The following is a 26,438-nucleotide window of genomic DNA, read 5'->3' as shown; positions in this document are numbered from 1 at the left end:
AAGACATTTACTTGAGCTGAAATATTAAGGTTTGTATTCAGACAAATAGAACTACATTTTGTGAGGGAAAATAGAAAAAAAATGCAAATAGGGTAAAGAAAAGAAGTGCATTCATTTGTTTTCCCTTTTAAAGATGGCTATTTTTCTTACCAATTGGAACATATTTCTTCTTGTTTTGGGCATAAACCTTAATACATTTTGTTAGATTTCTCTGAAAACAAGACTTAATATGTCTTCTTTTTTTTTTTTTTTTTTTTTTTAAATGGGCTTGCATAAAAAAGTGGGCACGTACTTCAGTATCCTAATATAACCAAACAAGCATCTAACTGCTTCCTCCGGGACTTCCCCTATACCTGACCCCGAAGCTATCTCACTGAGTATTTTGCCTACCTGTTTTATTTCCTCTTCTAATAGAGTGAGGCTGCTCACTTGTGGGCCATCGCACCTATTCATTAAGGTAAGGAATCAGTTAAAACTATGGGCGGCTGTTAAGCGTGCTCTCTGGGGAGTGCAGCCACGAGTGTATTCAGATCTACCTTCCTTATGCTGAAAACGGTGGGAAAGATATGACAAGTGACCTCAGCCATGACCCACCTAATGCATTCAGCTTTATCATCAGCCCAGGAAAATGAGTCCAAATCAAGCCAAGATTAAGACCACAGAGAGCATATGTGAACAACATGCTGTCCCAGTTTCAATGAAAATTACCAGACTGTTCCAATACGGCAGACAGAGAAAAATAATCAGGGCACATTTAACTTTTCCTCTTTCTGCAGAGAAGCTAATTCTCTGACTGATAAGCAAGTGATAAAAACAGCGTTCCCGAATCTTGTGACCAATTGATTCCCATGGCATGGCATTTTCAGCAATAATTTCAAAGAGCTTATATAAAAAAAAAAAAAAAAAAAAAAAAATTCAAATCAATCAAATAAGCTGAGCAAAAAATAAAATAAAAAATTATTTTCCAGGATTACAATTTTATGAATTTGGAAAATACAATTGTGAAAATGGGAAGAATATTTCCAGATGACTGTGGGAACCTTATATTAGCAAAACTAATATGCTTTTTTAAATGTCTAGCACATTATATTTTCATGTATATATAGGTAATCTGTCAATACAAGGGGATATTTATATCTTCATCAGTGACATCAATGAGCCATTAATGAAACAGTCCCCATCAGCATTAGATGGGACGAAAAGAAACACATGTCTGCCCGGGTCCTTTAGCGGATCAGCTCACTGTTCCAGTACACAATGGAAGTTGGGTGTGTGTTTGCGAGTATATATACAGTATACCTTGTTGTGTGTGTGTGTGTGAGTGATACCATAGGGTTCAGACTGTGGGACTGCAAAGGAAGGTATTCAGACAATGTCCATGTGGTTCATTAGGGACTGAGATCAAACACTGTTGCCCTCTTTAGCCCCACTGACAGTAGACAGAAGATCTGTCCTCTCCCCACCAGCTGGGGATGGACACTAACATGAGGGAAGGGAAGTGAGGGAGTGAGTGAGGGAAGATGAAATAGAGAGATTAAAATGGAAATTATATGGAACATTTCACAAATAAACTCACTACACACTATCAGTCGAAAGTTTGGACATACTTGACCAACTTGATATATATATATATATATATATATATATATATATATATATATATATATATATATATATAATGTGACGAGTCAGCTGCCTCCTCCCTGATTGTCACCGGCACCCCGTCCTAAATCGCCGCCCTTCACCAGGCTCCCGACTGGAGTGGGTGTGTGAGAGGAGGGGCGCTGGACGAGTCAGGGCTGGCGGCGTGTGATGGGGCACACCTGAAGGGAATGGAGCCTCATCACCGCCGCTGTTTAAAAGCCCAACGCGCCTCTCCTCGGGAGACCGGTCTCTTCCCCGTGCATGCACACTGGTGTCCTCGTGGGTCCAGGAAGGGTGCGTTGAGGGACTCCCGCGCCACCAGAGACGTGAGCTGCCGGACCCGCGATCCCGAAGAGAACCGCACCCGTTTACACGGCCGACGGGCCAGGATGCCGGGCCGTCCATCCCCTGCCAGCGCCGCGGCCAACGAGAGTGATGCGGCTGCTAGAGGAAGCCGCTGCCCCTCGCGCCCCGGACCGAAGAGGGGAGCGCGTGCGGCCACCGGACTCCGCCCCTTACCTGGACCCTTCCTCGATGAACACTGCCTAACCCACACGAACCCTGCAGCACGACGAGGACACCAGATTCCCTGTTTATTTTGGACACTCTTCCCCTTTGGCCACCTTTTATCCCCTTGTTTTATTTGATTTCTGTTAATAAAAGCCTCTCCGAGGCCTGACGCCACGCCCACTGTGTCTGTCTTGTGCTCCTCCCGTGACAATATATATATATATTTTTTTTATAATAAATATTTTATTTTGTTATTCTTTTGTTATTGTTTTTGTTGTTGTTGTAGTCCAATATGAATTGTGCCTCAGTTTGAATAATTTAAGAGAATAATTCTCAGTTTGTTTTTGAAAAAATAAAAATAAATAAATCCCCCAAGTGGATAGTGATTGAAAAGTTTTCATAGTTTTGATGAATTCATTATTATGTGGATAATAATAATAATAATAATAAATAATGAGGAGTGTCCTCACGTTTGACTGGTAGTGTATATTTTAAATGAATATTAGAAAATGAGCCTATGAATCTGTGCTGTAGCCCATGATCCATTTATTTCCAGAGTGCCTAGAAAATGTTAACTCTGACATCACAAAGGCACAGCTGTGATATCACTTCCTGTGAAGCACTTTACTAAATTAGTAAACAGTGTGCCTCAATGAAAAGAAGAAGAAAAAACTGTGTACCAGGGTTATTATAGTCATCTAAAACTTAAACTATAAATCAGCTAGTTGCCAAAACAATATTTTTTAGTTTACAATAATGCACTAAAATAACTGCTTAAAATATATACATACATACAAACTATAATAGTAGTGAAATTATCCTAAAATAACAGTGCTGTACGGTGGAGGTCATATGAGCATATAGCAGCCCACTGTAAGTATTTGGCAACCAACTCCACATTTACCTGATTCCTCTATACTGGTTTTGGTTTGACACCACATTCGTTGACCCCCATGGTCTAATTTGATGTGTTAAAGGTGTAATGGATTGGGAGGTGGCTCATGGGCCATGAATACTGATGGCCCAGCTTTGATACAGAAGGCTGCTAACTGCTCAAGGTCAGTCCTGGGTGTGTGCAGGCCCAGCCAGCCATAATTACTCCCTTATTTTTTTTACACTATTAAGTGGAGCTGCTGGAAAGGGGCTCTGGGGTATAGGACATGCACAACAAGATAAAGTGATGTTTATGTATCCCTCCCAAAGGATCCATTTACATGGCCTGGCACTCCTTAAGAAGCGTGCATGGAGAGAGATAAACACCCAGCTGGGTCCACAACTGGGCTCCTTTTACAAGAAGAATACTGAACACAACTGCATGAGAATTAATATACTGTACAACATCTCTGAACTGAAGGAGTCTGTAATGAATGGTTCAAATAACTACACCATGGCTATGGGAAGTCTGGATCAGTGAGTTTATGCTAGTAATTGCTCTTTGAAAATAAAAAGTGAACCGCAACAAATAAAGTCAACAGTTAACGTCAAACCCATTTTACTTACGATGTGATTGAGAAAATATCTGGACAGGACTTATTATTTAGGATTTCTTATTCTTTTATGTACTGTACCAGATTGGAGCCAAACTGAATGTGAGTTTGCTAAAGCTAAGTCTAAACAGTTATTTGGTTACTGCTTAACGTTATCCAGTAGCCTGTTTGACCCTAATTGATGTCAGTGGGAAAAAAGTTGGATAATCTTTGGAATAACACACAAACGAAAAGACTAGAAATGTGTATAAAGGATAGTAAATTAAGTCAATATTGACTTCATGTTGACTTAGAAAAGAAAAGAGAATAGTTGACATGCTTAACTGACCTTTGGTAAACGCTCAGGGTCGCCTGGGTGTCTAGGGATCACCTTCTGTAGCCGCTGGAAACCGTAGTCAATTGTGGGTTCATTCAGTGCTACATAAAAGAGAGGATTCAACCATGTTAATGCAGGGAAAATCAACACCCTCTTACCATTACAATAAAGAAAAGCAAAAATATGGGAAACGGAAAGGTACTTCCAATGTAAGTAAATGCAGTAAATGTTAATATACTCACCGTTTCAGTGATACAGCTACAAGATTAAATAACATGATTTTAGTCTATACATTTAATTTTTATTTTACTTTTTTTTTTAATGTGTCTGTCTGTCATGTTTCTGCTTTAAATCCTCCAAAAATGCACTCCCATTGCTATATATATATATATATATATATATAATTCTGATTTTAACTCCCTATATTGTTTTCGCAATCTGCACAACAAATCTATAGACCAGCGTTATGAGCAAATAATTCAATTAAAGTTTTCATTTCTGTAGAGTGGCACCTCCCACTCCTTAGAGGCCCATGGACAGCTTCTCGAATGCTCGCTGAGGACAGAGCAATAAGATATTATCGAAAAAGGAACCCGATCTGTGTGATGGGGCCAAACATCCTGCACGGGTGGACCACATAGTGCTTGGTCCAGTGTTTTTTTAACCTCCCTGGATTGAGCGGGACTTTCACACTGAGACAATGGGTCTTTCTCCAGCACTGGCCTTAGGAGCTTGTTTGTGTTTATCTGTTGTGGTGCTAAACTCTAGCCCTCAGGGGCACATTCACACAGAGCCCTTTTGTGCTTCACTGAGAGAGAATAAGAGATATACATGTCAGCAGAGATATTCAATATTTGATATGCAGCATGCAGTGGTGGTCCCAAATGTATTTAAACATTTAAGCTATGCTTTAAAATGTATGCATTCCAATGCATTAGATAACAAACAATCGATCCACGTACAGTAGCATGAAAGAAATCTAAACCTTTTCTCACAAGTGTTCTTTCTCTTACATCATTTTTCAAGGTGATTTTTAGTGGATGTGCTGACAGAGGTTCACACAGGTCAGAATAACCATAAGTGTAGTTCATCGCATTAACTATGGTCCACTAACGTTTGAAAAGTGTCCAAATACTTTTTATATTCATTCTAAACTCTATAGCCATTGTTTTTTATAATTTAAAACCTAACAGATGTCCTTCTGTGAAATGGTTGTCTTTGAAAAGTGTGCTACTCTGTTTTAAAATAAATGGTTTAAATAAATACATTTTAAAGTGGCCAATGATTTTTGGAGTTACTGGTTTTAAGCTGGTTTTATGCTTTACAATGGATATAGAAAATAATCACCCCACTTAAAAAAAAAATAATAATCACATTTTGTTGCCTTGCAACCTAATATGGTGAAGAGGCAAAGATCTGACGCTGTAATAAAATGTTTTGGGTATGTGACATAAGTTACCCAAGAGTCCCTCTAACAGTTATTCACTCTTCACATGCACTCTCTTATTCTCTCTCAATACTCTGACCGCTTTTCTTTGCCTGAAGCATCAAATCTCGAACAGAACAGAGAAAGAGCATAAAAAAATAGCAATTTAGGACTGGAGTCCTCTGGCCCTCAGTTAATTGTCCTGCTGAAGACGGGGGTTAAAAAAAAGTGTAACAGTCTTTCTCTCTTCCGGCCTCCCTTCTGTTTGCCCTGTAGGCCGCAGCCTGGACGTTTCCTGAGGGAGTTCACCCAGCTCCAATCAGCTCCACAGCTGAGAGGACAGACTTTGGGCAGCCTCTGAGTGCAGTGGAGTGGATTCAGATGGCCAAGGGCCCAGACAGAACCAGACCCCTGGAGCCCAGAACACAAGCTGTGCCTAGCCTGGCTTCCTCCACTGGGAAACAGGGGCAGCTCTGACTGTACAGCAATGCCTTTCGATACAACATCCAAAGGCAGGTGGGATCTACAGCTTTATGAGGACAAGCAAATGCTGGTCCAGTATCTGGTTTTGACATGAAGCCTGAAACATGCATTGAAAAGAAAGACGTTATTGGCAAAAAGCCAAGCTGCATCCCTACCAACTCTGTAAAATGTCATGTTTACTTTTACAGTAAGCTGTAACTTCATTTAAAAGCGGTCTGCATTGGCTAATAACAGCAGACTTCATGCGACGAGATACAGCAGGGCTCAGGGACTCGCTGATTGAAAGGCGGCATTAACCTCGACTCTCTCAGCCACTATGACTGCCTGGATGCACAGTCGCTCACGCCGCACTGTGATTGACTGGCTGTTTACTTAAAGAGCATGATGAGAAAAAAAAACAGTTAAAACAATCGTGGAGCATGATGGAGAACAGACCACAGCTATCGGCAAAGGAAAGAACAACAAAAACAGTCGAACGTGACAGAATGATTCAAAGCCACCCCACGGCTGACAATACATCATATCTAAATAGGCTTCCTGTAATCAGGTCTTTTGGTGGTTTGGAGACAGTGATATGGAAGTGTGGACTGGTGCAGAGCACAGAAGAGGCCTGAGTGGAGCATGAGTGGGGGTTGGGGGAAGCAGACTCCAGGACATTGTAATGGAAAAGGAATAGATGGAGGCTGAATGAAACATTATGTTGTGCAGTATTACAGCAGGTCAGACATGGAGATAGCAGAGAGAGTGAATGGAAGAGTACGAGAGTGTGGGTTGAACGAACTATGTTAAAAAAGGCTGTAGTTATAAGGTCTGGACAGCCACCAGCTTCTGTGGCTTGAAGATGAAATGATGCAAAATTTGTAACACGTTCAACTACTGTAATGTGACATATTTCAAGGTGAAATAAAATAGTAACAGAGGTACATTACCATCCAATGGTCTGGCGTTGGTATGATTATTATTTTGTTTTTAAGTTTTGGAAAGATAAAAAAAAAAAAAAATGCAATTATCTTGTGTTTTTTTTCTACAATTTTAAATACATTTTCTATTTTAATATGTAGATATCTTTTGTAACATTATCGCATTTACATTCAGTCATTTAGCAGACACTTTTATCCAAAGTGACTTACAAATGAGGATAACAGAAGCAAACAAAACCAACAAAAGGGCAATAATAGGTAAGTGCTGTGACAAGTCTTGGTTAGCCTAGTCCACTACAGATAGCAAAAAAAAAAAGAAGAAAAAGAAAGAAATTATATATATATATTAATCTCATTAATAAAACGAAAACAAGTTGATAGAATAAAAAAGAATAGGGAACCCTCGTGTTCGTGTTCAAGTTTTTATATATATAAAGCTTTTATATATATAAAAGTACAAGTACATTATAAATGTTTTTACTCTCACTTTTGATCAATTTATTGCATTCCTGCCAAGTAAAAATATACATTTCTTTCAAAAAACATTTTTTAATGAAAATAATAATATTAATAATAATAAAGAATAAATAAAGGAATATTCAGCCTGAAATAATGTATAAATAATCATGGCTCGATTGTAATCCAACAGGATTTAAATGGATTTTGAAAAATGATAATTAGTTTATATTATTTTTCACTGAGTAAACTGTCACATCATCAGAAATGCTGTTTCAGCGGAAGAAAAAAATATTGCATGTAAATGAGAGACTATGAAAACATTTTATAATTCAAATAATAATAAGCATTGATGATGCATGAGCATTTCTGAGAACTAGACCAAGACCAGAGACATTTATTAGCAGAGCTTCAAACTCATTATACTTTATTTGTTTTTAAGAAAACACATGCAATAAAAGCTGGTCTTGAGGAAATCACCACTAAACTCATTTAGCAGAGAATAATGAAGTGGCTGCTGGAGCAGAACTTTTGTGAGGGTCTAGACAGGGAACATTTATAGTATGTCTCTTTCAACAGGACCCATGTGCTAGCATAATGAGGCACAGGCCGTGATGCAAAGCACCTCTGTGGAGGGTGTTGAGTTAATGTGCTGGTACAGAGATGGATGGGCCAGATCTCAGGCTAAACTGCACTCCGCCACACTTACAGTCATCTGCACATGTTTACTCTGCTTCATTGCTATTGATTTTCACATACTGTACAATCCTCTCACCAGCCGACTCGATAATATACACTTGCTGAGATAGAGACTGTGTACTGAACAGTTAGCAGTAACTAGTGCTACTAATTTTATATAGCCACGGGTCGCCCACTGAAAACAATGATACAAACATTTTGTGGACATGAGTCCATGCAATTCTGGTATGTCACAAATCAAATTGACATTGACTGGTGACAGTATATACGTTACAGCTAAAGGAAACCCCAAACCCTTGAGAACAAACAGAGAAGAAAAAACACCTCCTGTGCTGGGTCATGGAGTGAACTTTGTCAAAAAGTTTGAACAAAACTGTGTATTTTCAGAGACAGACTTACACCAAACAGGGAAATAAAATCCCAAGAGCTTTTTCATTTCTGGAGCCTCTATGTCTTACTTGGTGTGTAAGGTTGTTTACCAACCCATGCACAGACCTGAATATTTATAGAGAAACACCTTTCAACTGTCCATGCACTTGTTTACTTTTACAGTTCCAGAAACTCTCAAGCTGTGGTTTCCATTTCTTTCTGGGCTCACGGAACGGTTTTATGACAGAAATAACACCAGCCAGTGACCCAGCATATATGATAGAGTCAGTTTCATGTCATCACTGATTCATTACAGATCTCCAATTTCATAAACAAAGGAGAATGAAAAGGTTACATGTGATGTCATGAGCAGAAATAAAATCTACAAATGCATTTTTGAAAAGAGCAGAATATCTGCCAATATAATACGCCACCTCGTTACGTTTAATGAATATAATCTATATAAGCAAACATATGGCTGTTACAGATCTAAACGGAGCTCCTTGAGACACAATTAGAACGTCTTGCCTCAAAAAAAAAAAAAAAAAAAAAAAACACCTATTAAGCAACGGAACTGATTTTCCAAAAAAAAAGGAAAGCTACAAATAGATTAACAATCAACGGCTTTTTCTCCAGAAGATGGGATCAAAACGAGTAAAACATGTCAGCAATAAATAAATAAATGAACAACAACCACTGCTTGAAGGATTCCTCGCAATCACACAGATCAATGCTCATTGAAATTTCATGAAGGCACAGCCGGATCGCTTCATATTTCACAATAATAACTACAGGCCCGTGGGGGTGAGGAGAGTAGGGGATCTAGCCCCTACTAAAAGACAATACTGAGTGCTGTCAAAGGCAGATGGAGCCAGTCAAAACAGTATGTTTTAAAATACCTTACACCACCAAAAAAATCCCACACTCTCGCACAGAAGCCAGAGGGCAGAATGTGGGCGGCAGTTTTTAGACTGGCAGTATTTGTGGCTTTCCTGTTTTTGAGACCAGAAATTGAATCAGCTGACCACACATAGACCTGCAGGGCTAGAACAGTATCCCTGACTGATGGAGCAGAAAAGCATGCTGGGTAATTGGTCTTTAGCAGAACCTTTTAACAGGCACTTGTGGGCTTTGTACAGAGCTGTTAATGTCAGGATGGTAATGTTCTGTACATGTTAGGGAATGGCAGACTCCGTTTTACTCTCTCTCTCTCTCTCTCTCTCTCTCTCTCTCTATGTTTTCCCCAGAGCTCTCTTTCATTCAGGTGTGATCTCATATGCTGCGGATAGGAATCGATAGGCTCAGTGGCAGGGTGTTCGATGCCTGCCTGAATTATTGCTTCATTTCTCTCCCTATATAGATGAGGCCTGTTTTTCCTCAGCCCTCCCCACACCAGGATCAATACCTTACAATCTCATTTTTATCCATTTTTCCATAAACCCAGTGATTGCGTTTATTTGGAAAATCCGACAAGCTAAATAAGGCATCACTTTAAGACACGGGGGGAGATAAAATCTTGGAACCTGTGGCCGTAAAATGGATGACTTGTTGTTCTTGATCGTGAGCAGAAGCTCCTAAAAGAAAGGGACTTCTGTGTGATGTGACCCACTGAATGCGCCCCGCTGTTGGGCAAACCAATTGCTCTATATCTTTATGGCTATAATCTCTACAATGCAGAGGTTTAGCAATTTAATTGGAATGGTTATCATTGATCACCTAGTGTGACCCCATTTGTCAATAGAATTAAAGAGACTCATTATCAAAATCGAACGATCACTCAAGCCACTCAAGAAGAAAGCCTCCGTTAAATCTAGAGCTTGGAAAAAATAAGCTGGTGACTATGAATACATAAAGGCTGTACATTTACAGTTGGGTCCAAAAATCTGAGATCATGTAGAAATTATTATATACATTAATATTCAACGTTTTTGGGGTCAGTAAGATTTATTTATTTAGAGTTATTCAGCAGGGCAACGTGACCTCATGAGAATACGTGTGTATTTTTACGTTAAATGTGGTTCTACCATACGTACATTTACTTACGTTTTCATGCACATAGAAACGTACAATTTAGACGTATTTATAGCAGTAAAACGTACAAATACTTACGTTTTAGCAGTTAAAAAATGTAAATATTCTAACGTAAAGTGTGAATGTAAATGAATTCCCATGTATTAATATTAAAATCGTGGCTTTAATGATTCAAATCTGTTGTATTTAATTGTCATATCAATACATGTTTTTATTCAATTTATTGAAAGCAGTTTACTCGTCTACTTAATAGGAAATAACATTTCTGTGCATGCTGCAAATTATAGATACACAAAAGCACAGCATACAATTACATATCACATCCATTTTATTTGTTTGCTGTACTGCATATCTTTAGAATCCAGATGTTTGCAAGGAACATATCCAAATTCAGCCCTTTATCAATTGATCTTCATCTTCATTCTCAGCAACAGCGTCCGTCACAGTCAAAGCTCGCGCTCGTTATGGTTCGAATTTGAAAATTGCGCCAGTGCGCCACGTTACGACATGGTTTACGGCACTGATATCGAACGCTCATTGGTCCTCATCCAATTTGTCACAGATTGCGACATGTCGTGTTTCAGTTTATGACATTTGAGTACTGCGCCAGTGCACCTTCACAGAGAGAAGACAGATACATAATTTCACGGATTAATAAATTAAATTCTGCTCTGTACCCTATAAAAAGTATTACCTCCCTATAGAGGACTGCGACTGGAACTCATTATCATTTGAACTACTTTTGGTACCACTTTTGATATTTTCGCAAAAAATAAATGATTAACGTTACATTTGTTTGTCTGTTATTTGTTTATTTATAACAGTAACGTTATGTAGTTTTAAGAAATGGTTATGGCTAGGTTTAGGGGTGTAGGATTAACGTTAGTGGCTCAAAATATCGTTTTAATGTTATATTTTTACTAAAATTGTGTTTTATTATGTTTTGTTCTTTTAACATTCTGTATAAAATGGGTAGGTTTAGGTTCGGGTGGGGTATAGGGATCTTACATTTATCAAAAATATATAAATAAAAAGGGAAAATATACATAAATATTAAACAAATTAATCAGATATGCATTGAAAAGCAGCTTCATGAGCAAATTTTTATGGATGACTGACTGTTCAGAGAACACGTTCTATCTGTACATATTTGAGGTTGTATATATATATATATATATATATATATATATATATATATATATATATACACATTCTAAGTGTCTCCTCAAAATTCAGCTTTGCCTTCACAGAAATAAAAACAATTTAAAAAATATATCAAAATAGAAATCTGATATTTTAAATTTGAATAATAAATCATAGTTTTACAGTTTTATCTATATTTTCATCAAAGAGATGCAGCCTTGGGAGAGTTATCACGAATATGAAATATTTAAGAAATAATTCTAGGCCATTAATCAGATTTTGTGTTTGTGTTCGTAGCACAAGTTACTTTTTGGATCATTCTTGAAATCATGCTGTGGATAACATGAATATTAGGTTTTACACAAACAAAAAAGTCCTAAAAGCTCAAGTGCATTAAGGCAAAAGGACATGCAAACTAAATATTAAAACATTTTGAAACCCAAATTCATTTAACTCTTCACTCATGTTGTAAGCTGATATCATTTTATATCAAATAGAAAGATTTTCCCTTGTGGTCTCAGACTTTTAGACCCCAACATACGTGCATTTGAATTAAAAGAGAGGGTGAATGCATGTATGATGTGAAGTCTGGCTTTTCCTCAACTAAAGTGACAAATGCCTCCCTTAGACTTAATCATTGGGCAGGCGTAGAGCTCCCTCTAATGTGATCGAGCAGAGTCTTTTAATATCGGGCATGATGGGTGCTGTTCAGCCCACTGGCCTGCATACTGAGCAGCAATGAATTGCCTGCTGAACATTTCAAGTGATTCATCAACACCTCCAATCTATGGGCTGCACAAGGGGCTTCATATACGCTCACTAGCAGATACCATTATAACTCTGCCTCTTTCCCTCAAAAAAACAGATGGAAAACCCCTTTGACGAATGATGCAAATATGGCAATCTGGTGAGAAGTAATACACAACCAAACAAGGAAATGCATTTGTTGCAGATGAATTGGAAAGGGAGGGAGAGAGAGAGAAAGTAGGGAGGAATGATTCATCCCTCTTATCTGCGGAGTTCCATGCAGGACGGGTAATGTCCCAGGCGGTGAGTGTTTAATTGTTTCTGATGATAAATATAATTGCAGAGAGCTTCTGGATGTTTAATTGCAGAGGCCCAGTAACTGTGGGTGATATCACTCTGACTGGGTCTTCCTCTTTGAAGCTCAACTATAGCATTCTAGCAATGCAAAAAATTGTCTGGTGAGATGGGCAATGAAGGCTACTGTACCACACAACACTGAAAAATGCTATTGCTCAGTCGGTCAGTCAATTGCTCTCCGATACTGACTTTGTCATCCTAAAAATTCTCACACACACACTTTATACTGCTTTAGATTATTTCAGCTTAGTCCCTATTTGTTGTAGCTGCATGAAAAACAACTCCCATCACATTTCTTAGAATTTTCTCTTTCCGTTTTCCATAGAAGTCAGTCATACGTGTATGGAATGACATAATGGTGAGTAAATGATGAAAGAATGTTTGTTTTTTTGGTTAACTATCCTTTTAAACACAGACCATTGGCCAGTCAGAGGTACAGTTCACACAAGTGTGTGCCAAGAATCATAGAGATTCCGAGATTTCTGAAATGAGAGGGCTTTGAGGGATCCATTTACTGGGTGGTTGATTGGTTCATAATCAGAGTGAAGTCAAAGCAAAAACAACAACTCTATCACTACAGATGGAACAGTGTCAAATATAATCAGTGTCATAATTTACTCATAAAGACAATAATCAAAAATCATGCACATGGTCTGTACATACTGTACCTGTGAGAACCATGCATTCAAAGTAAAAAAAAAGCTAAACTAAATACATTTTTTTTTCTCTTTTTTTTTCCTGAAAGGATTGATTTATTTATTTTTTTTTCTCCACAATGGCTGTGAGGGATGCTCTCCAGGTACGTCTCAGCCTTTCCACATGGCTGTGTGGTGCTTGAGCGAGGCAGCATCAGTACACCAATGATTTAATTAGGTCTCCATCTCCTCTGCCTGACAGAAGTTGATTAGAGGTGCCAGATGCCCCATGTGTAATTCCACTGCCAGCTGCCACATAGCTTTGCCAATACTCTATGATTAGTACCCACTGGCAACTGGGCAAGGCACATGTGCCAACTGGAGCCATGAGAGAAAGACACACACACAGGATGATGTCCCACTGCTGTAGCTGGGAAAGGGGAACAAGGGGAAGAGAGATGGCCAAAATGCTTCAAGTTGAGGAGAATTGCATGGTGGGGCCAACCTGAGGGCTGGGCGTCAGATCTGCACTGGCCATTTTAACGTGTGTGGAGACCAACAGCCCTGCATTTGGTCTTTTGTCATTAACAGCATTGGGTTTCAAACTGAATTTGAGTGCTGTGTGCATGAAAAACGGCATATTTAATCAAAAGTTTGAAGCTTTAGCAAAAGGGGCACATCTAGAAGTGCAGCCATAAAACGGGGTGACCATCTGCCCTCTGTTTTGGAGGGTGTGTGGCTGTATGTGTGTTTGTATGGTTGTGTGCGAACATCTAAATCCCTCCCTCCATTCCTGCCCATGTGCTCGCTGAATAGACTATGAAATGAAGCCAAGTCCAGCACCATAAACCCAACGTGAATACTCATTCACACCCACGAATGCACAGGCATATACATAGACACCTACTGAGCCAACAATACCCACAGCTGTGCACTGCTTAAACCTATTGATGAGACAGGCCTTTAACATTGCTCCCTTCAGCGTTTTAACGCTCTTCAGAAAAGCTGTGCTTGTACTTTGACTGCAAGCTCTAAATTTAAACTAAAAAAGCTGCATGATCAGCGTACAAACTCTTCACCTCTTCCTCCACTGATTTTACGTTGTTTTACCATTAGATTCCATCAAATACTTCCATCATGCGGTTCCCTTACTTCTGGAAGTCTGAAGTTAATTACTTCTCATTGGCTGAACTCCCAATATGTAGAGTGTACAGTAAACTCATTTTGAAGCCAGCAGATATCACAGGTGACCTCTTTTTCCTCTGAAAGATAAGTCCTACATTTCCCTTATCTGTGCAGGCTGCATGATCTTCCTGGAGTTCGAGGCACAGCCGTTCGTAATAAGCTGTGTGCTCAGGAAATAGGTAGGATTCCTCTATGGCGTAGGTTTCTTGCTACAAGAAACACAGGATGACTTACTCAACCCAGACTGACGAGAAATCAAGAACAGTTGAAAAGGAATAAGACATGATGGCTGTACAACTGGCTGAGTATAGCTAAAGGTGCTTGATGTTATTCTTACCTGTGTAGATAAATCTGCCTGGTGTACCTTTGCAGAACTGCTTTGATTTGTAGGACAGAGTGACCTCCACAACCCCGGGTATGTGTCTGGGAGGAGTCTGCACTCGAATGGCGTGAGGGGTAATGAGCTGAAAGACAAAAATGAAAAGTATGCTGCTGTTGTTTTTTTTTGGCTCTTATTTTTTTGTTGTCAAAATAAAACTGGTAGATTATGTAGGTTGAAATAAGACAACAAAATATTAAAATAAACACAATGCAATGTGTTCAACCTTTTTTGTTACATACAGTAGGACCTGAACTGATCATAAATCAGAAATGATTCATTATTTTTACTCAATTATTATAATTTTATAAATATACTGGATTTTCATTCAATTATCTTTTAATTATGGTAATTGGCCACCTCCACACATGCAACATAATTAAGTCATGTGACAACAATGTTTTTTTTTTTTTTTTGTGTTTTTAAGAACAGTAGGCAGCATGCAGTGTATACTGTGCATTATACATGACAAATGCAAGGAAACCTTTTTTTTTTGAGAATGTATTCTATTCTGAACATAGCTTATGGTATATTTTAAGATGTTAGGGGATGTCAGTGTTTCAGTTTTTCTTCCTTTCATTTAGTCCTTCATCTTAGTATAAGAAAAAAATCAAATGCCTTGCTACATGGAAAGTTATGAGAAGTCACTGGTCAGTACTGGAGTCAGATATGACCTTTTGTGTTAGTTTCATATGGTGGCACAAATCTTGCCAGTCAATTAGAGCAAAGCTTTTGTTTGCAAACAGTCCAGGTCATTAGCAACTCAAAATTATTTTTGCTTCTGCATTGTCTGACTCTTGTACTGTAGAACTAGTTCACAAAGTGTAAAAACGTGTATTTCAGTTACCCCTGTCTACCTGCAACCATGATAGCTGAGCTATTAAACAGCATTGCATTGTTTCCTGATTAGATTATGATCTGACTGCTTATAGTTTTTGTGAAACTGTGCTCAATCCCTTTTGAAGAGGATCTGTGCAACTACAAAGCAGCTGTGATTGCTCAGTTTCCCCACAAATGCTCTGTCATATTCAAAGCCAGCAGCACTGGTTCTACTTTACATGGCTTTAAACTGTCCCTTTCATTGCTCACTTAGCTTGGGCTTTCATATGCCAGACACTGCTCTTTTCACCTCTTAGATAAATATGGCATTGCTAATGAGAGACTTTTTATAGAATTACCTCTTTCATCAAGCTCTTCCTAACATGAGCAACACAGAACCTGAGTGAGTATAAGACCAAAACAGATGGACAGACAGACTGGCTGACCAAAAATGAGAACAGAAGCATTATACCCATTCAAACTGGCACGTGTCTTCTCAGATTTGTGAGCCAAGTAGGTTTTGAATTTTCCATTTCAGGCATGTTTGCAAAATAAGTTGCTTAACTATTGCCGTTAAAAAGGTGCATTAATTCCTTTTTCTCTGTATTCAAATTCAGTTTAACCATAGTTGTGAGTCCCAGTTCAGTTTTTTTGGCTAAAGCATGGCATGGATTTTACATTTTTGGGGGGCAAAAGTTTGCTTAGAAAGGTAACTGACCTCACTCCATACCAGCATGGTGCCAAAAATGACCTGTAGGCCGTCAAAGAAGTTATCACCAATGATGATGACTGTGGCACCCCCTGTCGTCCAGCCTTCACTGGGACTGATGGCCTTAATGCAAGGAGTAGCTGTTTTAGAGAAAGAGGAAGTGGAAAAAATGTGTAAGCTAGTGGCCAATAAGTGGTACAATAAACATATAGTTTACTTTGAAAAGACATACGCAATATACAGTACATTAATTATGACTTTATGTATTTGCCTGTACACATCGAGACACCTGTAAAGAGTTTACACATAAATAATGTCAAGAAGCATCAGAATAAACATCTGGAAGCAGCCAGCAAATCATCACTCGTGTGCATTACCTGTGACATAATTTCATGCTAAATACTTAGGAAATAAATCTAAACCTGTGCAGCTGATTTCTTCCTGATTACGGCAAATAGATTTATGAGCCACACTCTATTAGAAAGCTTTAGGCACCGCTTAATGACAAGTGACTGACTCATTAGAGTCGTCACATATGATTAGACTGTGGCCATTCTTCTGCACCGTCCCCATATGCTCCCTGACAGTGGCACGAGCATGAGAGATGACGCCCGCTCAGCGATCATTTATCTCAATCTACCCTGTATAGTAGCATGATTCACTGCTGTGGTTGCCCGGAAATCACCTGCAACCTCACCATAATCATTTCAAGCTGTGTTGGCAAAGTTGGGAACGTTACACTGACTCTGCTACAGCTTCATTCTTACACCCCTCACTGGCGAGAGAAACCCCACTCCAAATCCACTTCATAGTTTAAATCTACACTGTTACAGTTCAACTATGAAGTCTTTATTTACTCTCTATACCATTGGTTAATTAGGTTATATATATATATATATATATATATATATATATATATATATATATATATATATATATATATATATATATATATATATATATATATAATGAACATACAACATATAGGTTTGCATTATATGATACATTTATATAAGTAATGTAAACACAACATGTAAACACAATCTTTTATTATGGATGTGATTAATCACTATTAATCGATTTGACAGCCCTAATACTCACACACACGCACGCACGCACACACGCACGGACACACGCACACACACACACACACACACACACACACACACACACATCCCATAGGTGTAATGGTTTTTATACTGTACAAACTCTATATTCTATCACCTTACACCAACCCTACAACTAACCCTAAACCTCACAGGAATCTTTGTGCATTTTTACTTTCTCAAAAAAAAAAAAAAAAAAAAAAAAAAAATTTTTAATTCTGTATGGTTTATAAACTTTTTGAAAAATGGGGACATGGGTTATGTCCTCAGAAGCCACCCTCTCCTTGTAATACCTGTGTCATACCCATGTCATTATACAAAGTTGTGTCCTGATATGTCACAAATACAAGAGCACACACACCAACTGCTAATTATTCCCAATTTACACATTTTGATAGCTTTGCTATCTGATGCCAATTTAGTTATATTCTTCAAAACACTATTTTAGTTAATAAGTTAATATTTTCTTATCATTTTAGTAAAAAAAGTTAAATACATTTTATTACAATATTTAATAATTACATTGTTTAATATAATCTTCAGCATGTCTCAAAATAATGTACAATATAAAGTTGCAATACCTAAATTCAAATAATTTTTTTTAATCATTTAGTCAAAACAGTATTATATTTTAATATCAATTTATCAGCCACAGCATGAAAATAATCAACTTATCAGCAAATCATGCTTGCAAAGCTTCCATGTTGTAGGGTTGATGCATTAGTATGATGAATTTCGGTTCTTTCAATCTTTCAGTTATTTGTTTAATGTTTTGTCATTTTGACATAGTTTCTACAATAATATTACACAAATTGAATATTTATTATCTCTTTGCATCTTTTTGACACTTTATGTCAATTTTTATCAACACAAAACCTGACTCCTCACTCCAAGCAGAACAGTACAGCTCATACAACTTATGCATTCTGGTCCACAGCCGCTTACACTCGGTTGACCAAATTGAGAGCAGGCAAAACAGGGCAATAAGACACAATGTGAAAGCCCCCCTGGTGCTCTGCTTATGAAAGGCATAATTCCCCTCTGCCTCTGTTTTAGTCATGGACATAATTAATGAAATCTAAGGGTCAGACTGGAAAAGATTAGTCAGTGATGAGTGTACTTTATCAGTACTCCTCCCTCCAACCCCTCCTTCCTTCCCCTCTGGGGGTGGAAGGAGAACACGAATTCTAATTCCGCTTGATTATACACACACCTTTATAAAATATTACACTGACCCCATGTGTGTGTGAGGAGAGAGGGGGCCAGGTGCGAGCGCTTGTTTTATGACACTCGTGCAAATGTCATGAGCGCTAGAGTTTGCCAGGAACAGAGAAATCCAGAGTCCTTACAGCCGTCGATCAAAAGGCCAGGCGCCCTGGGACACTCTGAGAAAACAGCAGCCAGCCATAAAAATTCAACACCTTAATGAGTTTAAATTTCATTTCAGCGTGTTGAACTTTGGCACCAGATTCTAAAGCTTGGTGTCTCACTGAAGGCACTTTAGTTGACTAATTACTGCTGTTCCAATTTGCTGCTGGATTTATGCAGAAGGAAAAGACATGAGATAGAGAGAGTAAGAACCCTCTGATGCAGTGGATGGGAGAGTCTGTCACGGGCAGTTCTGTTGTCTTCTGTGACTCTGGTGGGGGGACTGAACTCACATCCTTTAACAAGCGTTACACACAGTTCTGACTGAAGGCAGGACCCCTAGGCGAAGGTGGGGGTCTACACTCAACGCTCGTTTGATGGTGCAACTAACTGAGGCAGACGTGTGGTGGAGGCAGATGGCCTGTGTGTAGGAAGCACTCAGTGCTGCTGATAGAACCTGCACTGAGATGAGACGAGGCTGTAGGCCTCACTCGCACAGCTCAAACTGGTGTGTGTCAGCCACCGGCGATGCCCTGGGAACAGCTAGCATAGATAATGGCAGGGGAGACTGAGACTTGGGAACACTTCTTCTCACCAGAGAAAAATAGTCCAGGTAACAGTGTTGGGGAAGGTAATCTGAAGTTTGTGAACATACAAGAAATGTGAAATATAATTCAAAGTACAATCATGCTAACTTTTTGAAAAAGCAGTTAGCAACACTACAAGCTACAAAAAAAAAAAAAAGAAAAAAAAAATGTTTTTGAAAGTCTCTTATCCTCACCAAAGTCGCATTTATTTGATCATATATGTATACGTGATTATTTATTTATTTATTTTTCTAAGTTATCACTCACACATTTTATTCATAACACTCATTATATTAATATTATTCAGATACAACAGAAAGTCTGTTTTACAAGTGTGTAGTCACTTTTTGGGTGAGCTCAAGACTTTTTATATCCATGTTAAATGCTAAGTAATAATATTCAAAACTTGCAGCCTTGTATAGTGATGCATCTGAGAAAGACCTTTGTCTCCCAGGATTCATATATACAGTGCCCCTTATGCTGTTGAAAGTTTTCCTGAAGGTATACTGCATATTAAGTAGGGGATAACATATTTTAGATTAAGGAACATGATTTTTAAAGCATTTCAATAACCCCAAATATACGAACCATATCTCCTTAGACAAACCAAAACATCTCGTATATTATGTGTACTAGCCATGTTGTAATTTTCAGAAGTGAAGTAATCCACTTTGCGGCCATGAGGACTTCCCCAGCTTGTCTGTGGTATTTATTTTTTTTTATTTTTTTGTAGGAGCTGTGTTGTGGGTGACTGCTGGGCATAATGCAATTTGGCGGCGTGATAAACCAGGAGAGATGAAGAGGAACGGTGGAGCAATCTGTGATTGTAATCTTGGCCTAAGACGACTCTTTTGCAGGGTGCTGAAATTGTGCATGGGTTAAGCAGATGGTGGAATGTGAATCCATCTGATAGGATTAAACTTTGGTGCCTCCTCTGCCACCATCTGTTCCCTGTGCACACATATACACGCTCACTCTTTACACACATCACCGATACAAGCACAATAGCTTTCTCTTCTACAAACTAACATTCTCGAGCCCTGCAGACACCTCTTTCCTCCACAGTGAATTTGTCATGACCTCATGTATTGGTGTCCTCACGTTACCCTTGTCTCCGCAGCCTAGAGCAATCAACACACATGCACGCCATATCTGACAGAACAGGCTTATTAGCTGGAGGGGAGTGGAAATGGTTTAAAACTGACACAATAATGGACAAGAGTGGCTAAGCAGGGGTGAGTGAAGGGAAGCATGCTGTTGGTTAAGAGAACGCAATATTTATGTGGAATTAATATGGTAAAATGTGTTAAATAGAGCTATTACACTATTATTGGGAGTGAAAAGCATTATCAAATTAGCTGAAAGTACTTAAAGGAATAGTTTATTTCAAAATTTAAATTTGATGCAAATGTACCTACCCTGAGGCCATCCAAGATGCACATGAGTTTGTTTTGGAACATATTTGGAGAAATTCAGCATTGCATCATTTGTTCACCTACAGTATGTATCCTTTGCAGTGAGTAGGTGCCATCATAATGAAAGTTCAAACATTTGATAAAAATATCACGATAATCTACAAGAAATCAACATGACTCCTGTCTATCAATTAGCTTCTTGTGAAGTGAAAAGCTGCATGTTTGTAATAATATAAATATAAAATAAATAAATATCTATTAATTAATAAATCCATTGTTATGGTTTAACTTGAAACTTCTCCTGGCCAAAATACTCATATGTCCATAAGGGGTATATGGACATAATCCATGATCCATAATACCGCTTTCACCAGTAAAAAAAAATTAATCCCCTGTTGTTTACAGATATATTTGATTTACCCTGTTTTTGCTTGTAAACTGTGCATGATCTGTGCATATTTCTCTCTTGTTTTTAGACTAAATTACTTTTTTCACTGCAGAAAGCAATATTATGGATAGAAGACTTGTATTTTGGTTAGAATTAAACATCTTTTCTTTTTTTTCTTTTTTTTACAGACACGCTTTCCACACCTTATCACTTCACAAGACATTAATCAATGCACTGGAGTCATGTGGATTACTTTGTAATGTTTTTATCAGCTGTTTGAACTCTCATTTTGACGGCACCCATCAACTGCAGTGGATCCATCTGTGAACAAGTGATGTAATGCTAAATCCAATGAAGAAACAAACTTACATACATATTGGATGGCCTGAGGGTGAGCAAATTTTCATTTTTGGGTGAACTATTCCTTTAATAAGATCATACACAAGTGGCAGGAATGTGTAGATCGCAGTGAATGACAGGTGTTTGAATTTCAAGTGGAATTTAGTTATTACAAGAACTCTGTATTGAATTTTGGAGCTCTGACACTGTTTCTGTATTACCCTCCAAGAAAAATATATCTATATGTGCATGACAGGGTTTTATATTTGACATAATGAGGAATTACAATATAAGCCTGTCTTTCTCAGGAATTATCCTATACTTTCTTTTGGAAAAAGAAAAAGAAAGAAGAAAAATCCCCACAATCTTCCAAATATGTCCAGGCTTTAGAAAAACTGACTTGTTTAATCTTCTCAGTGCAGTGGAAACTGCATATAAAGACTGAAGACATTCCCAGGAGAATAGAGAGAACTTAATCATCATCAGCATTATCATTCAAATCCGCAGTTTCTCATCATAAATAGAGGTTAACAGTCCAACTGAAAAAAGAATCATCCCAAACATAAATGAGAAAATGATTGGATTTGATTGCGGCGGAGGATCAAATCAGTGCTCTAATCTAGTCCACATGTTATTAGACAGATTTAGGAGGATCGCCCTGTATCCTGCAACACTAGAGGAGGACAGCAGATAATGCCAGATGTCATTCAGAAAATAAATGCGCTGTGCTTAAGACTTAGAGGTCCCGTAAGACACATGTTCAAACCTAAAGAGAACAGGCCACTTGGGGAATGCTGCGTTCATTGCTCTTTTCTTAGCCCGGGATTGTTGGCGTTTTGTTGCACTGCTACTGTTGGTATGCTGTTTGTCAGTCAAATGGAAGTCTGGCTAGCTCAGACCACCTGTAATATCTGGCATCGGCATGACTTGTTCGGGACTTCAAAACATGACAGCGGCACACATAGGTGCTAACTCAGAGTCATTGTGTGTTGACTGAATGGTCACAGTTGTCTTTCAGCCTTTTGCCTGTGCTCGACTGCTCTGGGCTGGATGAAGGTTTCACGTTCAAATTCATGAGTTATAGAAAAAATTAAAAATAACACATTGTGGTCAAAAGATCCATTGTCAATACTGTAGTGATGTATGAAGCACAGCTAACACAGAAGTCACTTTGAAATCAAAAAGCTTTCTGTTTTTGACCATGACCATTTGCATCCGAGTGTATTGATTTATTTATTTATTTTCATTATTTAAATGTTTTTCATATCCCCTTTATATGCTGAAACAACTACAAGCAAGTCAACAGTAGGTTGATTTCCCAAAACATCATACAAGACTATCAAGTCAATCAAAGATGGTGGAGGAAACCTGAAATAATAATTTTGCAATACCATTTGATGACAGTGTTTGGGTAGACATGGCACACTTCAGCTTTAAGCTGTGTCTGTAAGTTAATAAGTTGACATAAGGGAAAACTACAGTGCTAGCCATGATGGGCAACCATCTGTGCTCATGCAGTAAAACCATGAAACTACACTGAGTGTGACAAAGTGGCTTAGTTTAGCTGAATGGTGCTTTAGATGTTGCTTCTATCAGTTAGCTGTGTGCAAAAAGTTGGTTGTGGGAGAAAGTACAATGAAGGAACCTGTCAATACATTACATTGTGGGTGTAACATTTTTGTCTTTTATTCCTGCTGTCTGTTTCTCCCATTTGTCTCAATCTTTCTGTTGCTATGAAACAATTTAATATGAAGAATTTGTGTATACTGATGTGACAAATGTTCTTTATATACACTCACCGTGTTCCAGGTATGACGGAGTGCCTTCAGACGGGTCCAGCCTGCGAGCTCTGCGTCCATGTTTAGAGTTATTGTGTACAAACATGTTATCAGACACAGCCAGGACATGTCCGTCCACGTTGACCGTCGTAGACACCACCACCTGCAAGAGACAAATGATGACTGTTCTTCACTTGACCCACAAAGACATACTCTGTTCTTGTATACAAATTAATACGTAGCTCAAACAAACAGCTGAAGTGTTGGAGCAGCAAATACACACAGTATGCTTGTAAGTAACTGCTGACTGATAAATTGACGAACAGGCACATTTCACCAGAGAGCCTGGAACAATGACAGCAGCTAACAGCTCTCACAGAGCTGAAGACATACACTAGAGGTTTCTCACATCAACTGAGGAGCCTCTTGATTTAAATGGCTCTCAAGCTTTGAGAGGTCTCTCAATCTCAAGAGAGGAAGAGGCTTGATGAGACTTGGCAAACAGCGCTTATCCCTGTTCTGGGCAACCACTTCATTCGCTATAAGCTTTCTTTTTCTCCCTCTTCTCTTTATCTGTATCAACCATTCATATCTTTATATATATATATATATATATATATATATATATATATATATATATATATATGGAGTTCCAAATTTCCTACAATTTTCTAAATTTCAAGGAAATCTCTGCAGTGACAAAGCCTGCCATCAGCAAAAAAGAATCAAAAAGCTAGGATGACCTTCGCTGAGGAGCATGTTGTGTGGAGAGAGAAGAACTGGTCCAAAGTTCACTTTAGTGATGAGAGCAAGTTTTATTTATTTGGGTCAGATGAGAAACATTATGTTCCGTGTCAAAGTGGGGAAAGACTGAACCCAGAGGGCATAAAGAAGATAGTGAAAGGTAGATGAGGAATGTCATGGTTTGAGGGATGTTTTGTGCAGCAGGGGTCGAGCCTCTTATACAGCTACATGGCAGAGTGAATGCAAATGTTTACTAGAACCTCCTTCAGCAACATGCGGTACTTTCCCTGCAAGCATATCCCAATCAGCCTGCAATTTTCATGCAAGAAAGTGTCCCTGTCACGCTGCAAAATGGGTAAAGCAGTTCTTTGAAGCTGAAAACATCGAAAAAATTAAGTCCTGTTCTAAACCCAACTGAAAAACTCTCAAAAATATGGCTGAGGAACCCACTACAGTTACCGAACTATGGAAGAGACTGGAAGAAGAGTGGACCAATATCACACCAGCGCAGTGTGAGAAACTAGTGATGTCCTGTGGCCGCAGATGTGCTGAAGTCAGTCAAAGCAAGAGCCTCTACACTAACTACTCATTTTTAGCCGGCTTCAACCCTCCAAGCATTTAGTTCTAATATTTAGTTGTAAATAAATTTTGTGCTACAGTGGTTACTATTCTCTAATTTTGATCAGTGTGTTTTCCACAAAAAAATAGATAAATAAATTATGAGTGAAAACATCTTAATTTTAGGTGTTTAAAATATTGAATGTAATTATCTAAACATAAAAACATAAAAAAACATTTTTGATATTGATAAAAAATATTCACTGTATTTAAAGTCAATTGATTAATTAAATTAAAAAAGGCTTCATTTATGGTTTTCGATTGATATCCCTAAAATATATTACATTTTATGTCAATTCATATTATTTAAATGTTCATCAACTACTCATTTGTCGAACATTATTAATATAATAACGATTTTAGTGTTATTAATGGATATTTTACCATTTCATGCAGCAATTAATGCAAAAGCATCTTATCCACTTACATATGGTTCAAATTGCACTTTTACCACTTTAGTTATGAAGTGTGAACTGACTGAAGGTGGTCCTACCTGAAATCGTCGCATGTCTCGTGGGTTCCCTGCATTCTTTAGGCAGTTCTGGTTGCATTTGAGGAAGAATTTCAGGAAAAACCTGAAAAAAACACAGAGTAAGAGGATTTATGAGGTAAAGCTGTTTTGTTCAATGCTTTGGTGTGTAGTGTTGTATGGTACTGACATTGACCACATTAGATTTAATATATGTCTTCAACCTACTGAACCTACCTATTCTGTGCATTCATAAGGTCACAGCTACACATTTATTCACAGGCACACAGTGAGAAACACACTGGTCTTAGAAATGAATAACTGACCATCTGTTTAGATTCCAGAAAGAGGTCTGTCAGCTGAGTAAACGATAAGAAAGCAGGAGAAAGATCAAGAGAGATAGAAGTGTGTTGTCGAGGTCACGCAAAGAGCACCTAGACTCACATAAGTCATAAATACATTGAGATTTCCTCATAAAGAAACCAAAGTAGATAAAAATCCTTATCAGCTATTACTCAGAGATGTATGAAATCTGCACCTAATCACTGTCCTCATCTTCCCAGGAGAACATCCAATATTGTGAATATTACCGTGCAATTGATCGATCAAATTAATAAAGTGTGTCAAATGATTTGATTTATATCTGCTGTCTGTCACTACTCACACGAATGCATTAGCACATTTTAGCCTGGTGATCACAGTTTGGGTTGAAGCTGTTGGAATCTTAAAGGAGTTTATGTCTATGAATCTAATCATCTAACACTCAGCATACTTCTACTGACATGTCAAAAGGGCACAAACCATAGACTACTATTGGTTTTATATACACTTCTGTTAAAATTGATACTTTTATTCAGCAACGATGCAGTAAATTGATCAAGAGTGACAGTGACGACATATATAATGTTTCTAACCCAAACTTACAGTCTAGCCATAACAAAAAACTTTTTTGCATTTTAAGAATAAAAACTATTTGTTACATTTTGTCATTTGTTATTATTATTTTTAGAGAGATACAGTACATATATTTGTACATAGACACACAGGGCTGTCTTCAAAGGTAAAGTGATTCACGAATATTGCATTTATTATTATTATTAGTAGTAGTAGTATTCAAAAAGTGTAGTTCTTTTAGGGGTAAAGGTTTAAGGCTAGTCTGTAATAGCTTATTATAAAAACAATAGAAGTCAATGGAAAGCCCACACCACCATGATAGGAAAACCAACGTGTATATGTGTGTGTGCAGCTGGCTTGTTAGAGCTGGAGGAATGTGGGATGCATACTCTGTGTGTGCTGCCTGTGATTCCTCTA

At 38.1% G+C, this 26,438-nt stretch overlaps 1 protein-coding gene across 1 annotated transcript in view; it reads right to left on the bottom strand.

The window, feature by feature from the left end:
* The window catches only part of LOC113057762 (transcription factor COE1-like), a 34,860-nt gene extending 9,630 nt beyond the window's left edge, over window positions 1–25,230 (bottom strand). Inside the window, exons 1-5 of the mRNA XM_026225272.1 lie at window positions 25,152–25,230; window positions 23,318–23,459; window positions 16,325–16,455; window positions 14,746–14,872; window positions 3,970–4,058 (exon numbers count right to left, since the gene is read on the bottom strand). Coding sequence (XP_026081057.1) covers window positions 3,970–4,058; window positions 14,746–14,872; window positions 16,325–16,455; window positions 23,318–23,459; window positions 25,152–25,166 — 504 coding nt within the window. The 5' untranslated portion in view covers window positions 25,167–25,230. The remainder of the gene's footprint in view (window positions 1–3,969; window positions 4,059–14,745; window positions 14,873–16,324; window positions 16,456–23,317; window positions 23,460–25,151) is intronic.
* Window positions 25,231–26,438: the final 1,208 nt, after the last annotated feature.

The sequence above is a fragment of the Carassius auratus genome, chromosome 39, assembly GCF_003368295.1.
Source record: "Carassius auratus strain Wakin chromosome 39, ASM336829v1, whole genome shotgun sequence".
NCBI lineage: Eukaryota > Metazoa > Chordata > Actinopteri > Cypriniformes > Cyprinidae > Carassius > Carassius auratus.
This window is presented reverse-complemented; position numbering and strand designations above follow the sequence as displayed.